Here is a 19,032-nt window from a genome sequence, read left to right on the forward strand (position 1 = left end):
AGGCAACATTTGATGAAAGCACAGCCTCAAAGTATGGTCTCCAGTGATCTTTTATTTGTAGCAGATCCTGTTAAATAGCAGTGTTGGTTAATGTGGAACTGAAATTCAGCAACAGGAATTTGTGAACAGCTATGAAAATGCTGAAACACCTGCAAAGTGCTGACCTTAGGCTAATGTTCATTTAACTTGTAGCAGCTGTTTGAGTGTGTCCATGCAAACCTGAGTTCATTCCCTCCTGGTTAGTTGTAATTTCCAAAGGGCGGGAAGCCATTGGGTAGCATGCTCTGTGGCTAAATATGCAGAGAAGTTTTTAAAGCTTCAAATTGCAGAGGGTAAAACAGTGCTGCAAACCCAGCTCTTCCCGCGTTTCTCCAGTTAGTGATGCAGAGACCCAGAGCTTTGTGTTTCACTTCATGGATCACAGAAGCTGGGGTCCTGTGTTTTACCTTCTTCCAGGTAACCAAACCCTTCACTGGGATTCTAGGGAATTGGAGGTGGGAGAAAGATTCAGCTTTTATATAATTTAATCAACATGGTTTTTTGTTTGGTTGGTTGTTTTTGTTTTTTTACTTGGTAAATTTGGGGAGTGTTTAATATTCACAACAGTTCCAGCTAAGGGGTAAAGAAAGCATGACTGCCTTAATCTTTTATTCTATCTATGGCTATTGAAATGGAAGAGCGTGAGTCTTCTGCAGCAAGGGTGGGCGTTTGGCTGCATTGATGGATTACTGCCTCAGAGCAGATGCTCTTTGCTGCAGCTTAACCATGCAGTGGTAGCTGGGCTGAAGTAGTTTGAAGAATGATAAAGGAGAGCCCAGAGGTTGTCATTCAGCCATGAAGAATACTCAGGGCACACGTAATCACAGCAATTGGCTGTCTGGTTTTGACCTGTTATTCTAATAATCAGTTGAAGTGGAAAAAAAATCTTAAATATTCTGCACCAGGGTACATGTGTGACACGGCAAATTAGCTCAATTTTCAAAGGACACGTCTGGAAGAGTTCATTTTGAAGCTTCTTTCTTCTTCCCTATTCCTCATTCTAGTTTCAACTGCTCATGAAATTTCATAGATAATGAAAGAGTTATACCTAAAGACTTCTGGTGAAACTAGGGACTGATCCTGCCCCCATTAAACTGAAAAGCAGTGTGCACAGGATCAGACTGATTTGTGTAGTCATTTGTTGCAGCTTATAGAGACACAAGAAGTCTTGTTAATAAGAGCTATTATATAAGATCTCTCGAATATACATATTTGATACGAATTTCTAATACTCGTTAGAGCTTTCTAGTTTCACTCAAAGTCTGAAATCTCCATATCTTTTGGGTATACAGACAAGGAAATCCAAAGTAAAGTAATGATACATGACTTATGTTAATAGTTTTCTCCAAGAAATGCACCTGCATTCTTCCATCTTGTTTATTCTGTTTCCTGGTGTTATCGCAATTCTATACCTATCTTGATTTCTTTTTGTAGCAAAGACGGCCAAGTGTTAAAACACATCTAATGTGAGTTGTCCAGAAATTCTAACGAATTTGATTCAATCTTGTTGATGAACCACTCCAATTACTTTGTGCCCAGATAATACGAAACTGAGGCTAAGATCAACAAGGCTTGCAAAAGCAAACTTGCTTTAGTGGAGAGTAGGAAATAGACCTGAAGAACAAGTTTCGGGTTCACATATTTGCAGTTGCAAATACACATACCTGAAACCTGACTCTGGGAATGATGCACTACTACTATCCAAAAAAAGGAAAATGCTGGGTATAGCACATATTCAGTCAAAACAACTCCAATTTACAGCTACATTCACAATTAGCCTCTGGAAAATAGCTACAGACCAAGAATTAATCATGAAAAATTCTTCAGCAGACATTTCTGTAGAGTAAAGTCCAGCTCTGTAAACAGATCTCTGATACCTGCTTGTATCTCCCTGCTCTCAGCCTTCTCTTTTCACATAAAATGAAATGCTTCCCCCTTGGTTTAGCTTTCATCTGCTAACTATTGAATTTATTGAGCTGTCAGGGAGATTATCGGCTGATTTTAATATGGGCTAGCTCAGAGCACAATACACATGCAGCAGTCCCTGGAGAGAGCAGCAGTTTTCATCCCTGCAGGAGCCAGCACCTCTGTTGCTCTTCCTCTCCAAGACAAGATCAGTAATTATATTGACTTAAAACAAAGCAACGAAAACAACAGAAAGCACAACTTGCCCTCTCTGATTTACGTGTGTTTTCAGTTAGCAGGCTCCGAGTCCGACTGTGAGCCTGGTGAGAGGTGAGTGTGTCTCTCTTGTTTCCTTCACACTGCCAGCCAGGGACAGGCAGGCGGCTGTGGCTGCTCCCACACTGGGCTTTCAGGAACTGGCTGCCTGGTTTTTCTTCCCAAAGGGGAAGCTATCAGCTGTTTGTTCCTCTGGGTTTTCAGCAGAAACACTGGTGGTGGGTACTGGTGTTGAAAAGCAAACCAGTTGCACGCTGCTTTGTACATCATCTGCATCTGCTCCCATCCAGAGAAACTTCTGATCAGATTCCCTCGATGGAGGAAAACTTCTCAATCATGTAGTTACCAATGATGCTTTTCTTTATGCTGACAGATGTGTGCTGGAGCCAGTCTGGTCCCCACTCACTGGACTGAAGCTTTCTTTTATTTCTCCCTTTTTAGGTGCGTTGGGCAGGAAGACGAAAACTTCAGCAGCTGGTATGTGTGGTAAGTTTCAGCTCAGTTCTGTTTTAGAGGGAAAACTGGCAAATAATATTCTTTGATGGATATATGGAGAGAAAAGCATTAAGAGAGACTGATAGCTGGAGAGCATTGCTCCTGGGCTGTCCCTGTGTTCTGTCTTTACTGACTAATGGGAATCATTAATCCATATCCTCACTGTACACTGACAACTGAGCTGGGCAGACCTGATGAATGATTTCAGAGAGAAATGTTAGAATTTCCAGCCAGCACGCAGCACTGAGACGTTGGTTTCCCAGGACTTTGATCATGTCCAGCACGCTGATGGGGGAACCGCAATGTTTAACGGCTATTTGCAAAATACGTTAATGAATATGTTAATTTGAAGACAGGCGGCCATCTGTTGGTGCTGCCCGCAGATGGTGATGGCACCGTTCCTCCTCTGCTGCCTCTGCCTCAGGTTCCTGATGTTGTTTTTCCTGGCCTTGCTCCTGTCCTGCGGGATCTGCTGCTGCCTGCAGTGCTGGCTGAAGCGGCGGAGCTGCCTCCTTCACCCACGCACCCTGGCCGTCTTCGCGCTCAGCAGCTCAGATGCTTTCTGCGGTTAGTCCTCTCCCTGCCCTCTGCAAGGTCCCACGGGGCCCATCCAAAACCCAGTGAGAGGTGGCCAGGTTTGAGTGGGAGCCGGGCTGTGGCTGTCCCTGTGCGTCCATATGTCCCGAAGATGCCTTCTAGGCTTGGCCACGCTGATACTAGAGGTGTGTGGGGCCTTCTCCTTGATATTAGGGCACTTGGCAGCCCAACGTACTTGGGGGTCAGGCAGCCCTTTCCAACACATGACCTGAATTTCTCACCCAGACAAGACCACACTGGTCTACTTGAGCCACCCCAGCAGGCAGCTGGCCTGGCTGATGCACACTGGGGTCTGTCAGGAGGCAGTCTCGGTGGATGTTATTCATCACAGTAGCTGCTCTCAGCATTCTCCCAGAAACACCCACAGTTTTGAGGACAGGACTATAATGACTGTGTGCAGCACTCAGTGCTGACCTGGAGTACTGCCAGCAGGCTGGGCCAGACAACAGCCCCCCAGGAAAAATAAAGCTAGTTCTGTCATTAGGCAGCATTGAGCCCTTCCCAGAGGAAGTACGGCCTGCTTTCTGGGTGGCCACAAACAATGTCTCCACTGGGAGGACCCACCCAAACCCACCCAAATTCCTCTGTTCTCACTTCTTGCATCTGGAGTTTGTGGTGAGAGGTTTTGTGATTTAAAAATTACATCCATGCCTTTCTTGTTCCCAAGTGGTTTGGCAGCTCCTCCCCAGCTCACCCCTCTCACCCCCACGTCTGCTCTTCACTGTCTGCTCTACAGTTTCGTCTTTGCTCTTTCTTCAGCCAATGAAGCCCCTCAGTGCCCGTTCTCCAGATCTCCGAACCCCTGTGTGAACATGGAGACGTCCTCTCCTCCTGCCCCCCGGTTCAGCCTTGGGGGAACTGAGTTGCCTCCATCCTATGAGGATATTATGAAGGAAAACAAGCTCTAGACACCACGCGTTGGTTTTCTGCGATCCCACTTGGTTCATCGGAGACCCTCCGTGATGACGCAGTAGTGTGGGAGCAGATCAGCCCTTTCCACAAGTTGGCCAAGAGACTGAAAAGCAGCACGTATTTCATTTGAACCTAAAAGGGGAGCCAAAATGCAAGAGAATAAATACCAAAAGCACGTGTTGAATCTGTCACAGGGGTTCAGATTGACATTATGATACGACTGAATTTTGAGAAACTCCCTCAAAGGTCTGTCTGTGTTGAGGGTTTCTCTCTTGAAGGCTGCTCAATCTGGTGCAACCCCATGTGTTTTAGGACTGGATGTTGATAAATGACTCGATAGTTACTTCTCAAGCTTGGGCTGCCTCCTTCACTCGGAACAGTGCCAGCAAACACCCTCTGGCAAAGTCATGATGTTCTAATACATTGTAATGCAATCATGCCACTCTGCGATGAAGGATCATTTGCCACATTTAAAATATTTAGCACAGCATATCAGATTTGTCTAATCCAAAAAGCAGTGAATTTAAGGCCAGAAGAAGGAAAGCAAGGGCTGGAGGTTATAGGGACAATCTTGACAGCAGGAGCAGGCTACAAAACACAAACAACAAAAAAAGCGAGTTTGCTCATTTGAGCTGTTCTTAATTTCATGGTGACTGCCCCCAATTCACTTCTCTTGCCCTAGCATGCCTGCAGACCTTGTATGGCCCAGGACCCACACAGCCACTCCCCACACACAGGAATTACGGGGTCAGAGATTTGGTGTTCAGTTACAGAAAATTATGAGGATAAAGACTGTCTTTTTCTTTGAAGTGGCCATTGCAGACAAGATGGGGAGAGACTTCAAGAAGCCATCCAGACTGCCTTATACTCAGTTGGGATCAGCTCTACCTGGGCCCTTCCTAGGAGGCACAGTCTGCCTTCTTCTCAAATTACAGAGAAAAGATGTAGAATTTCCCCCTTAGCTGGATTCCAGATAAAAGCAAAGATTTCCTTTGTTTTTCACAAGGTGGCCACAGAAGCCTCAGGTCAGCCTGACCTCTCTTCCTCTGCTCTCTCACTGAAGAGGGTTGGGGGCTGCATTAAGAGTCACCTAGGCAAATGTCACACCTAGTGCACACTGTGTGCCTAGGGAACTGTGAGCTCTATGTCAAAGTGGGCACCTGGGTCCATCTTAGGCACCACAAAAGACAAATTGAATCCTACAGCCTGCCTGGTAGAGCAGCTCCCCACCTGTAGAGTGGGGGTGGTATGAGTTCCCCTGCTCAGGAAGGAAACTGGGAAGATAAATCCAGTAAAGGTTATGAAGTGCTCACATATTCTCATAATGAGACTATATAAGTACCTTAGCTAGATAAAGAATAATAGCATATTTTGAGAGACAAATTCTCTGCCAGCACCACCACAAATTATCTCCATAAAATCTTATTTTAGAAGCAGCTTTAATGTTTGACGCTTGTGTGAAAGGAAATAAATGTTACTGTAGCAAAATGAATGTTTGTGCCAGCAGGCTGAAATATTGCAGGGTTTATTAATAAGGAAAATTAGCAAGTACGGAGTCAGCCAGCGGAGAAGTCGAGCAGTTCCTGAGTCTCCTTTCGCTTGCTGAACTTAGTGAGAATTGCAGGTGATTAGCACCTCTCGGGATCAGACCTCTTACATACATAACTGCTTCCACCACTCAACCCCTTCAATTTATGCCCTGAAGCATGAGATTTGATTATGTTTGTCACTTCAGCTTGCTCAGCCTGCTCGTGGGCATTAAATCAGCCACCACTTCCTTCCAACCTCCACCCGGCATTTGCTCCAGTGACCCTTTTGTGGAAGTGAACTCCACAGGCTGTCTGCATTACATGCTGCATAAAACACTGCTGTCTCCTGCTTATTAATTGCTCGGCTCTAAATACATTGCCACCTCTAATTTCACTGAATGTCACCTTCTAATCAGATGACTGGAGAGGCTAACAAGCAAGGACTGATCTGTTTGCAGTGCCTCCACCACTCCGAGTCCCTCTTTCACAAGGTCCAGCCCTCAGTATTTGTTTCCGAGGTGGTAAATCCTTCCCCAGCCACCCAACAGAGGGCAAGCGAGACTTTCAGCAGTGCTCCGAGGCGGCTGCTGCTCTTGCAGAAACATTCCCGGGAGCAGGTTTGTGTTCCCGCGCTACTAGCATGCCTTCAACTGCATTCTGCTTCATCTTTGAGGTGCTTTAATTATTAAAAAAGAAATGAAATAATTCAATCAAAATCTCAGCAAGTGGCTTACAGTAAAGTGAGGTAGTGGTTACAAAGTCAGGCTCCAGCAGCAGCCACCAGCATGGAGCACCTGCATGTGCACTGCAGTACTTGTGCAACACAGCAGGAGCCCTGAGGAATTCCAGCATCTGCAGATGACCAGGAGCCATCTCCAAAAAGGGTCCATGTGGGATTGTTTGGGGGCAAGCTGGTGGGTTTTTGGTATAAACCCATCTTGCTGCTGGCTTGGGGTGGAGATGGAGAGCACCCCGAGGGGGGGCTGATGGCTTCCTGGGCAGGGCAGCCTAGTTCATGAGGACCTGACCTGGTCCTTGGCTTCCTGGCCATGCAAATGGAGAAAGGGATGAGTTCTTTCCTTCAGGCAATGTAGCTGGGATGGCCACACCAACCACACATTGCCCCACTAAAGCTGCCTCTACCAGCCCGCTCCCCTACTCCCCGGTGCTCCAGCAGAGTGGGCGAGGTTTTTCCAGCCCCTTGTTCCCATCCTTACAACAGCAGCAGCTTTGCTTGGCATATTCTGCTTTTGTAAGCACTCAGCCCTTAACAAGGTCAGTTGCTGCAGTTTGGCTGATGGTTCCTGAGTTATGAGGAAAGATGAGCCATTTCTTTATAATTCATCACCTTTGGAGTTGGGTCTACTTTGGAAATGCACTTGTTCTGTTGTGACCCTCTGACTTCCACCCATCTTGTAATTTATATTTCCCATTGACTTTGAGAGGAAATAGCAAACTGTTCTAGAAAAGCCCAGAGAACTCTGGAAGGCAGGAGTATTTGTGAGGGAACTCATCAGCAAGCCTTGACAGGGGGAAATGGGAGCAGAGCAGAGGAGATAATTGCTTGGTGACCATCTGGAAGCAAAAGACAAAGGGAACGTGGGGAGGTGAAGGGCTGGACTTTCACCTCCACACGTCAACAGCTGAATAATAAAGTCATAAACTGGCTCTCGGGCAAAACAGAGCAAAAAGAAAGGCAGCTGAGTCATAATGGGGGGTTGGCCAGGGCTGCCAGGAGGGCTGCAAACAAAAGATGTGAAAAAATAGAAATATTCTTTAATCTGTTATGTGTTTTATTGTTATTATTATTATTATTATTGTCATCTGAAGGCTTTTGTGTAAGGAAGAGGATGAGGCTGCGGGCAGATGCTCTCTCTCTCTCTGGGTCACTAGATAGGAAAGTTCTGGCTCTTTCTTTCTTGCTCAAAGGCATCTTACAGCAGGAACCCAATAGCTACACGGACAAAATTGTCCTCTGCTCCCTGTAGCAGTGCTTGGGCAGAATATTTCGGTCATTAGTTGCTTGCCCACAGTAGTTAAAAGATGCAGAAGAGCAAGCTGTGGTGTCCCAGCCCCAGCTGAGAGAGAAAGCCTGGTTTTCTTGGTGTGATTTTATTTTTCTCTGTTTGCAAGTTTAAAAAAAAAAATAACTAGAAGTAGATGTGGCGAGAGATAAAGTCTGCCAACTCTCAAAGAGCTGCTGCTACTGGTGTGCACTGGGGTCTGGCATCTGCAGGTAATGGTGAAAGTCTGGGCAGCCTCTGGAATCCACCCCACTGTCCCAGAGGCTGGTTTCCTTACAACAGAACAATGATTTCCCTCCAGGAATCAGGGCAAAGCACCATTCTGGGTGAAACTTGGAAGTGGTGTTAGAGGAAGCTGACACTCAATGGCAACTGCATTTATATTATCTCAAAAATATGGCAATCTGTAAGGAAAAGAGATTTTTGAAGTAACATTCTTATGTAATGAAAATAATTGTTCAGATCTATGGCATTCACACACACACACACACACACACAAAAAAAACAAACAAACAAACAAACAAACAAACACATTGCAATGCATGCAAAAAGTGGGGAAATCCATATTTTGGAGCATATCCGTGTACCTGCATGAGGAGATGTTAGTTCACAAGGACAGGAGAGTGAGTCCTCATTAGTGCTGGGGTAAGAGCCCTTGTGAACAAGGCTCATTGAGATGGTGAGAGGACAAAATGCTGCAGGCAGAGAAGGACAATGACTGCAGATGTCATCGTTTTATTGGCTATTTCTTGCTTGCATAAATTAAAATGGGAAATCAATACCTATTTGTAGGGTATGAAATCAGCTTTGCAAAGAGCTTACCTACAAGACATTATTGATTTCCATAACCTGCGGCCATCTGGAGGCCTGGCAGACTGTGCTGGGCTGCATGGTGTGAGTAGGGAGGGCAATGGGGAGCCCCAGGGTTGAGGAGATGCTGCAGTTGAGGAGATGTCAGGGAGGAAGAAAGGGATGTCTTGGCTCAGTCCCCACCTCTGTCTGCGGCCTCAGAAACTAAACAATGAAACTGAAGTGGACTAGATGCTCCAATGGGCAAAAACGCTCCTTAGGAGTCAGTGAAAAGTGGGAGAGGGCTAAAAACCTGTTGGAACCAAAGGATTAAATGTTGGGCCTCGTCTGGAAAGTGCAGCTGAACAGTCTTGTGAAGCCACCAGTGGCTGTCAGGAAGGCAAGGGTGGTCTGTTATATCCTGCCCCACTCCTCCTGTGAGCTGAGTAGGATGCAGATAGGAATTTGGAAGAGCTAAAGAAACACATTAATACCTGAGCTCAGCTGCAATGCCTCAGGTCTTGGCAACTGGTTGTGATTTTGAAAGAGAAAGGAAGACCTCTGTACTTTCTGGGGGAATTTGTTGCAAATGAGTAAATGACCATACTAAAATAGATTGGCATTGTGGCATTATGACAAGTTAAGGAAGACTTCACGCTGCAGTCATGAAATCAGAGTTCAATCAATCAGTGAATCAACAATTAAATATTAACAACTGATCAAAATATCAGATGGAGTGTCAGCGGGATTTGAATGAACCAATGCAGCACTGGAATGGTTGTTACAAAACATTAACCCAGCAAACCTAAGGGCTGCTGTGACCTTTTCTTAGCCCTCTTGTGCAGGATGTATATCCTCAAAAGCTACTGTATAGCACAGGAAGAACAGAATTAACCCTTATTCCACACATATACTGAAGAAAAGAAAGTCTCGTGAATGTTTATGGAACAGTCTCTTTATACGTGTATATTTGAGGAATGTGCACCCTGAGTTAAGACAGTATTTGGGGTATGCATATACCTTATTGGTACCCCTGGAGGAGCACAAGGCTGAAGGAACAAATGAGATCAGTCCTCTATATTTACCCTTGACCAGAGTTTAAATGTGTAATCCCAAAGTGTCTACTGAATGATTGCTTGTTGTGACCCATGTGTTGCAAGTCACAAAACACTTCTTGGCATCCTAAAGCAAACTGAAGACCATCAGGACAAAGGCCCAGAAGTCTCCCCAGCTACAGCATACCCCAGAAAAAGAGCAGGAGAAATCAATGGCCTGAGATCTGCCGGCACACCTGTATTAGCAGGTGATCCCCGACTGTTCCTCCTCTTCTGAACAAGAAACAAAATTTCCCAGAAAAAAAGATAACCCATGGATAACCCATGAGAGGACTAAGCCCCTCATCTTCCATTGTAGGGGCTCTCAGAGGGACTCAGCCCACTCCATCCCATCTGCCTGTGGCCATCAAGCTTCACTTTGTATCAGAGGAAGGAGTTTTTCCTTCCAGTCCACCAAGTGGTCAGTGGAGGAAGCCTCCATTTGGTGGGCCCTCTGTTCTCAAGGGTGTGCACACCCCTAATGAAACCCCTGATGTTTCTCCACCACCCCAGATAGGTACCTCTCTGTGCTGAAAGCCTTTTCTCACTCTCTGGTGCCCATCACTGAATAAAGTGGTGCTCATGGCAGAAAGGACTGGATTTGGGCAGGTCCCACCCAACCTAACAAAGCCATGTCTCAAGTTCTTTTTCCTTCAGAGGTATTGAAGGGCTGTCGGTGCTTTTGCACCCATCCTTAGGGAATGTGCTAAAGGCAGCCTGGATTGCAGCAGGAGACAGCAGTCCTGAACTGGATTTAAATACCCTTTGATGGAAAGAGGGAGAAGTTTTTACAATCCTTTATCCTGCTTTCTAGCTGGTATAGGTTCATTGTCATGCACAAGGCCAGGTCTTGGATCTTCAATCACTGTCTGTCCAGGCAAAACTTTTACTAAACAGAAAGGAGCTGGCAATTTCCAGATCTCAGTGAAATCTAGTGAATCCCTAATGTACATTTTAGCACCTACAGAGAAAATCTGTATTTTACAGGAAAGAATGCACCTGAATTTCCAGTGTTTCCTCAGTGCAGAGGTTTATGGGCCAAAAAATGCAGCCAGGCATTTAACACAGCTCTTTATCTTCTGTTGAGCTCCCCAGCTACCTTCAGGAGCAACATCCCCCGTGCTGGCTGCACGGGGCCCAGATGTTTGCCAGATGATCAGTCCCTCTCTCCACAGGAGCATGTATTTTCTGCTTTGTATGTTCTTTCAACACATTGCCAGACAGGGAGCAGATCCACCTTGCAGTCTGGGGATCTTCACACTGAACACTGGTGGCTGATTCCAGGAGCAGCTGATTTATTTCACTCGCACTGATAGTGATGAGCCAAAAGCTGGAAGATTTTGTGTTGGCTATTTCAGTCTATGCTTATGCAAGCAGCCCCAGTACTCGAGAAAACTGGAATCCTTGAAGCAAAGTCTTCCTGGAGATTACTTTCTTGAAGGCAATTTTTGTGAAGCTCTCATAATGCAAATATTGTAACACACAGTATATCATCAAAATTCAACTTTTCATCTATGCCACAACCCCAGGAGCTCAGGTTCCTGCACAACCCACTGGAGTGGAGCTCTTTCTGGTGCATTTGCCTCCTCCTCACACTCTCGTATCCACGGCATACATTTTGGCAGTAGCTGTTTGTGAGGATGGCAGGTGCACATTGGTTACAACTGTCCCAGCTGAGGAATAGCCTTTCCTCAAGGAGTAAGCAGGGTGAAGCCTTCCAGAGCTGGTCTCTGTGAGGAGAGAAATAGGATCTGCTAACGAGTGCTTGGTGACTTTCAGCTTGTAAAGCCTCGAAATACAGAGAAAGAAGCATTCAAAGATATGATGTAATAACACATTTTATGTCATACTTACACCTCAGCTCCCACCCAAAGCCCTTGATGTGCTTTATAGTGCTGCTGAAATAGCATTATTCCCATTTTACAGCTGAGGATGCTGCAACTGGGGATGAGCAACCACCCTGAAGGACATGCCTGAAGGACATTCCTGATGCCATGTGCCTGTAGTAGGCCCTAAGAAACGTCTGTCTCTTTGGTGCATTTCAGCCCTAGAAGAGCTCCTCACCTCTGAAGAGGTACATGCAGCAGGTGAGCAGGGCCCCAGACAAGAAACAGCCAAGCGACCCCGCCATGCCGAGCCAGCAGGACCAGCCAAACTTGTACTGGATGCCCAGAAACACGTTGTGGAAGACCAGAGAGGAGCGCTCCACGTAGACGTCAACGGCGTACCACACCGAGCCAGTAATGCCTGGGAGACCTGCAGGACGGGAGGGAGGTGCCACACGGAGCTCCCACATGCTGCAGTGATCTCAAAGAGACCACAAATACAAAATTTTGAGCTACAGCCTGCTCTCTTTTGGGGCAGACTTTAGGATAGGAAGAACTTCCTTGAACATGAGGTTTTGGCCCCTGCTCTGTCTCAGCCCAGTCACTTTGGCTGATTTATCCTTGCCCCTACTGATGTCAGCTTGAGCCCTTTCAGACAACGTTTGTACCTCATGGCCCCAGCCACTATAAGCTCCAGTTGGTAGCACTTAGAGTTTTGCATTAAAAGGCAGAAAGCTCCTTCTTTCTTAGCTTGTTGTAAAGTTGCTTTGAGATTTTAATTTTCTAATCTCCTTTGACTTTCTGAACTTTAACAGCATTTTTCAAGTCAACTTTGTGAGGTACACAGAGGATGTTTAAAAGAACCTCCCAAAGTACACGTGCTCCCAGTAGCTGGGGTAAGTTGCATGTTAAATCAGCATATGCTAAAGTAGAGGTAGATGGTTAATACTGGCAAAAAGTCAAATGAAAAGATCTGGTACCTAGTCAGCTGTCTATTTATATTGTGTTTAAAATCCTCCCACTGGCTGTAACAGCAAAGCACCTAGGTCAGCCAGGTACTTATCACCTGGGAAGGAGAGCTGTGCTATTATCCTTTTATTACAAATCAACTGCAGAGATTTGGGGCTAAGTGACTTGCCCAAGGTCACACAGTCTGTGCCAGAACAAGGAACCAAACCAGGGTGCCAGGGCATTTCTAATCCTTCAGCAATTCTGCCTCTTTGCTCTATCAACAGCACTGAGTTCCTCACAGCAAACCAGCAGTAAATGGAAGTCAGTCAACACAGCAGCCAAGGCATCTGGCCAATAAATGAAATGAAAGCAGATAAACTCAACTATGTGCTGCTAGGGGCAGGTGGTGAATAGTGGAAGCTATATTGCACAAATAAAGCAAATAAACATCCTTCTCCTGTGTTTACCCTCTAGAAAATCACCAACTCCTGTCCCCAAATAAGGGAAGGCTTTAAAGCTTCCCCCTTTTGCTAAAGGGTGTTGTGCAGTGGAATACCTGCGATGAGCAAGGTAACTCCAGACACCAGGCAGATGCGCAGCTTGATGAGTGGCTCGTCCGGAAGGAATTTCACACAATCCAGTCCCAGGACAAGGAAGAGAAATCCAAATCCTGCCAGGATATCTGCTGTGATCATCATGGCTCGGGTCAGCACCAGCTTCACTGCAGGAGAGAAGCAGATTGTTCTAGCATGTGAGGAATGTCCATGTGGGTGGGTAATGGGGTCAGGTCCTGTGGAAATATTTTTTCCTGGAGTGAAGCTTTCTCCGGCTTCCCCTGGGAATAATACCCAACTGAGAAAAGAAAGATGGCTGCAATACATGGGTACACCAAATTATCTGCTCTTTTTGTCTCCCTGTTCTTCACTCAGGTCTCCCCACTGCTCATGGAAATACCTTTATCTCTTACGTACCGGGGTGCTCAGCGAAGATGGAGTCGTACTCATCGCAAGTTTGGATACCATCAAAAACATTTGTGACACATTCCCACCACAGGCCACGGCATTTTGTACTCACCTACAGGTTAAGAGGAGAAAAAAAGACCATAAATTACTATATCCACCAACACAGCGGACGGGCAGCTAGGCTGTTCAGCAGGAACCCTGGTCCAGTTATGTCAATGGCTCTTTGGACTTGTTTAGTATGAAGAACTGAAAAAGGGTCAGGATGGAAAGAAAGAAATAAATTTTCTATGTCCCTGCTCATGATTTTAAATTAGAATGAAATAGATTCAGATGAGACATTGGGGCACAAAACCATCATTTTGGGAAGGATAAAAATTCTGAAGGGAATGTCTGGGAGAAGCTGGGGGTAGGTGATGTTTGCTCTTGCAGCCTTGCAGCTCTTGCAGCACTTGCAGCTCTTGCAGCCTTGCCAGCTGCTTTCCCAGGCTGAGCTGGGCAGGGCTGTGGACCAGACGGCCCATGAGTTTGCCATCACACTCTCTTTCCCCCACCTTCCTGCGGAGAAGGCTCAAGAGGACGGAGCTGCTCGTGACTCACAGGGACCAGCCTCACACCAGGAGAGCTGGCCTTGGCGCAATACAGGAGTGTTTTGCTGCAGAGCAAGGTGTGAGCCCCTTCCCAAATGTTTCTGAAGGGCTACCCCAAGTGACTCAGCCCTGAACACCGGCTGGAAAAGCAGAGGAAGCCAGCGTTAATCCTGGCCCTGGGGCTCCCGCTGCGCTGCTGTGGGACCGATGCGCCTGGACACTCATCGCCGAGACATCCAGACTTCGCAGACCTTGCAGTAGCATCATGGCTCATCCTTTCTGTCCTCCTGAAGCCTTAGATATCATTCCCAGCCCAGCCTTTCATAAATCGCTTTAATATGGGAGGCATTTTAATTACCAATGCAAATACGGCAACGAGCGCCTCTAAAACATTCCTGGGATTGCTCATACAAGGAGCGGAGATAATGTGGGTGCAGCTTTGGGCTCCAGCCTGCCCCTGCTGCTGCCAGGGGCACCTTACTGCTGCTAGTGGAAAGAGAAATTTAGGGGGAATGGGTCTCACGCAGGGGACAGGAACCGTGCTGGTTTGGGTGATGTGAAAAATTCATTTTTCCTACGCTTTGTAAATCTCAAAGCAGATAATAACACATCTCAGCTACTTAATAAAGTCTAATCTGTGATGTATTGAAACCTGTAGCCAGCCACAGTACTTTCTTCACAGCACAGTGTACAAATTGTACAAGCTCTCCGTGATACTGCAGGGTGGCCTAAAGGTGACTAAAAATGATTCACTATTTCAGGCTGGCAAAAAGTTGTTATTCAAGTTTCAATGAAAATAATCTACATGTTTTGTTTTGTGAAGATGAAAACTACTTACAATTTCTCAGAATTTGGGGGCAAGTTAAATGAAAAATATCACAAAAAAAAAAAAAAAAAAAAGAAAGAAAAGAAAAAAAAGCTGTTTTCATTGATTCTTATTTTTCAAGAGAACAGTTTCATGTTAACCAATTTGCATAGGCGTAAGCATTTACTGTGGCCCTCAATACAGCTGCAGCCCCTCTTTGGTCTTTATTTATCAGCATTTGGGCTGTGCTTGAAATTAACATATTTTTATTAAACTGCATTTTGTTCCACTTGTGTTTATACCATTTCACATTCATCTCAAATCTCTGTAGGCTTATTCATACTACTCTATATTCAGCTACTACTCTCATGCACTTCCTCACTTGCTCACATTAGTATTGTTTTTTAAATCTTACAGGCAGCATCCTCATCTAAATTATTTATAAAGAGGCTAATGGCATTCCAGGCTTCATTTGCTTCCAGGTAAAACAGAGGCAGGTCCTAGAGGTAAAAAATTCATCATGATCTAGCTTGTGAACCTACCCCCTTCCTAGACTGGAAAAAAAAAAAAAGATTTTTTTTTTTATTCTTGGGATGTGCCACCTGTCATCTACTCTTGCTAGCACAGAAGATGAGCATAACCAAGGAATTCTGCAGCACATGCACAGCCAGGGATAAAAGTTTCATTGCTTGATGCAAGAGTGATGGGAACAGAAGTCGGAGGGGGAGACTTGTGGCTAGCCTGAGCCACTGCTGAACTATTCCAGATTTTGTTATCAGTTTCTTAACTTCCTTGGACATCCCTTTCTCCCCTCTGCTTTGTGTCCTGTTTGTCCTTCTGGTTGTTAGTCTGCTCCTCAGCTAGCCTTGGGCATCTGCCTTTGGGCAGGCACGCACCTGGCACGTGGAAACTCGCTTCTGCAAACGGAGGGGTCAAGGCCACCTGGGCCATCATGGGGACACAACACTGATGTTGTCATCCCATGGTCACAGCCATGCACCATTTTGTTAGCACCCCGTCACCTCTTTCTTCTTGTAGCAAACCCACTCCAGCTTTCCTGAGCCCAGCCAAGGACTCCCCAAGGAGCTGCAATTTCTGGCCAGAACTCCTCATCTCCCATTCTGATTATGAAACACATCACCACGACCTGCTTTCCCTAACACAGGTATGCATGTAAAACATAAACTGCATAATGACTGTAATATATATAATCATATCCTATGCATGATGTATAATTACTACTAAAATAAATCTAATATAAAAAATGACAGAACAAGCACACGCTTACCCTTCTGGGGAAAGCACAGAAGACAAACATGTGAGAGACGTTAGTCACGGTGTTTTACCGCACTGTAAAAGGTGCCAGCACACAGTGATGATGAGCCTAGCACGAGAGTGAACCAGGCAGTGTTTAACAGTGGTGGTGAGACTTTTAATTCATCCACAACAGGGAGGGACTGAGTGCACACAACAGTACTCACTAGGAAGCAGTTTATGGCTTTTTCCAGCACAAACCACTGCAAAACCTGGCCCAGGTTTGCCTTGATGCTCACAGTGAGTGCAAGAGTTTGAGCCCCGCTCTGTGGTGCTGCATCTTGCTGGATCCAGAGTTCTGCAGTGGAGACGAGATGCTGTAGGCCAAGGTCAAAGGCAAGAGAGATTTCCGTGCTGGAGGATGGAGGTGCTTTCTCCTGAAGTTGAAAGTTGTCTGAATAACCCTTTTCCTAGCTGAAAAGAGGAGTTACTGTGCACTCCAGGCTTTCCTGGCCATGGACAGTTTCCCTGCATTCCCATATTGCGAGAGGCAATGAGTCATTAGGGCCATTAGGGAGGTCATTTGGTCAGGTATTAAGGCTGGGGGCACTTTGCTCCAGTATTTAGTATTCACACTCAGAGCAGGAATGTGAGAGTGGAGGCTGCTAATAACCACACTGGGTGTTAATGGAGCACTTAGGGACAGCCCAGCACAGGTGCCTTTGTGGCAAGAAGACAAGGTTACACAGCCTTGGGGTATCGGGCTGAGTTCTTTCCCGGACTCACTTTATTCAAGATTGGGTGTCCCTCCTCTGTTTTGCTCGGAAATGATGCCTCAATATGGGATCCATTTAGCTTTTCTGAACATACTGATATTCTCAGCTGATCCCAAATGATTCACGGTTTCCTGAAATTAATCTAAAATAAGCCCCAAATTAGGATGACAAACAAAGAGCGATATCCCAGCCAGAACTAGTGGGTCCACACTCTTTTTCCTGCTGGGGGTTCACTGGCAGTTCCTCTCAAGTCAGCAGCCTTGAGCCTGTTATGCCCTTTCAACTGTGCTTCCTTCAAACTGCTGAACATCCCATTACTGTCACTGAATGCAGAGGAGCTCCTCTGATTTCCTCTGCTAGCCTGCAGATAGAAAGCTTCCTCCTGATAAATTCAGCCAAAGTCTCTGTCCTGGGAAGTGTTTCACCTCAGCACAAAGCACCCAGTTTTCCAGACAACAGATTTCCACACTGTGGCCCTGCAGCCCTTCAATGTGCAGAAAATGATGCCTGCCTGGGGAAGAAAACTGCAGTACCGCATCCTAGGGAAATAGGGATGATTTAGGGTCTGGAGTCTGGGGCACAGCTTGCAAATATGTGCCATTCTGCCCCTTCATTTCTTTCAACTTACTTCTGCCAAAACCGTTCTCTAACATGAAAGTGCTAATGTCTGCACAAGTTCAAGAAAATATTTTTGAGTGCTGGATCTGACAGCAGTCCCCATGGTCCCCCCACATTTCTGTTAGCCCTAGAGCTCAATGGCTATTGAGAAAAATGCTTGTGGAGCACAGATTTATATGTTGGATTTCTTCATCAAGAAGACTGACCTACAGAACTAGAAACATCTCCAAAATTTCTGTGCAGGCTGGAGATGCTGGGTAATGTGCTCCAGTTCATGCACATTAAAATCTGGAGCCTCTAGACTTTTCCTGAGAGCAGAGCCTGGCAGAGAGAATTACACAAAATGACCACTTTTCCCCTGCTCTTGCCAGAGTCATTTGTTTCATTTTCATCCACTTTCATCCATCCCAATGGGGGAAATGTAGATGAGAGTGGAGCAACGATGCCACGGTCTCCCTAGGACACATTTGATTTGGAGATCTGGTCCTCTGAAAGATCTTACCTCCAGGGAATCATCAGCATTCACCATCCAGCAGTCTGTCCAGGTAGATACTATCAAAAACCCAGTAGAAAAAAAAGCAAAAAAACAGCCAGCATACTGGAGGAAAAACCTCATCCCAGAAGGCTGCAGCACATCCAGCGGCATGGGAAAAACAGCGCCCGGGTCTTTTTTCTTAAAGCCGGAATAGAAGCAGAGCCTACGTGTCCAGGTCACCACTGCCCTTTCCAGTGGCCATGAACAGTGGGAACTCCTGAGTTCTGCAAAAGCAGAGCCGAAGCAGGGACAGGAGGAGGGAGCCCACACCAAACGTGGAGTTGCTGCAGCCAATCAGCCCCGCAAGGCTGGAGCTCTTGTCATGCCTGGCTGAAGGGAAATGGGGCTGTGCAGAAGTGACACACATGTAGCTGGAGTCCTGGGCCTCCAAGGGAAGGAAAAGGTATCGTCACAGGGGTTAGCAAAGTAGAGATTTTGTAAAAGAATCAAAACTTGTTCAGGGAAGAAGTTTTGAGCACCGCTAGGTGTAATACACAAGTGCATCCATGTGCACACCCATGCAGCACATTAATATTTATTCCTCCATACTAGTTCATGCCTCGGTACTGACAAACTATAGCGTGCACAGGTGAAGATTCCAGGCCCTTTGGTTACCCTGTCGGGCTCCAGCACCCTGATGATCCAGTTCAATGCAGGAAGGGAAGGGAAAGGGTAGCAGTCATGGACCCTCAGCGCCAACACCAACAACCACAAACAACTATCCCAGCTCAGATATGGAGCTCTTTACTCTGCATTTAAGCCAAACCTACATACTTCTCATGCCCCGTTCATGGCCTTACTGCAGATCACACATGGAAATCTGGAACTTTTCAAGCTAGGCCACAGGGCCAGCTTCCAGGAAAACCAAGGGGGAGAAGGACTAGAAAATCCTTCCACCCTGAAGGTCCATATGTACAGAACCATCACATACTCAATAATCTTTATTTTTGGAAAGAGAAGCTGTAAAAAAAAAAAAAAAAATATGGAGATTTACTTTTAGTGGGCAAGTCTTCAGCACAGGGCTGAGGAGCAGATTCTTGCTGTTTGCAATCTGCTTC

At 46.0% G+C, this 19,032-nt stretch overlaps 2 protein-coding genes across 2 annotated transcripts; one reads left to right on the plus strand and one right to left on the minus strand.

The window, feature by feature from the left end:
* The first annotated feature begins 381 nt into the window (after nucleotides 1–381).
* Nucleotides 382–4,626, plus strand: TMEM207 (transmembrane protein 207). Its single transcript, XM_032193369.1, has 5 exons — nucleotides 382–456; nucleotides 2,237–2,274; nucleotides 2,662–2,706; nucleotides 3,140–3,282; nucleotides 4,072–4,626. The coding sequence occupies exons 1-5, from the start codon at nucleotides 382–384 to the stop codon at nucleotides 4,218–4,220; spliced, it is 450 nt and encodes a 149-aa protein (XP_032049260.1). The 3' UTR covers nucleotides 4,221–4,626.
* A 6,624-nt stretch (nucleotides 4,627–11,250) lies between these two features.
* CLDN16 (claudin 16) lies at nucleotides 11,251–18,085 on the minus strand. The gene is made up of 5 exons (XM_032193368.1): nucleotides 17,942–18,085; nucleotides 13,409–13,511; nucleotides 12,994–13,158; nucleotides 11,725–11,916; nucleotides 11,251–11,390 (listed from the first exon to the last, which is right to left on the minus strand). The coding sequence occupies exons 1-5, from the start codon at nucleotides 18,083–18,085 to the stop codon at nucleotides 11,251–11,253; spliced, it is 744 nt and encodes a 247-aa protein (XP_032049259.1).
* Nucleotides 18,086–19,032: the final 947 nt, after the last annotated feature.

Source organism: Aythya fuligula, chromosome 9 (genome assembly GCF_009819795.1).
Source record: "Aythya fuligula isolate bAytFul2 chromosome 9, bAytFul2.pri, whole genome shotgun sequence".
Taxonomy (NCBI): domain Eukaryota; kingdom Metazoa; phylum Chordata; class Aves; order Anseriformes; family Anatidae; genus Aythya; species Aythya fuligula.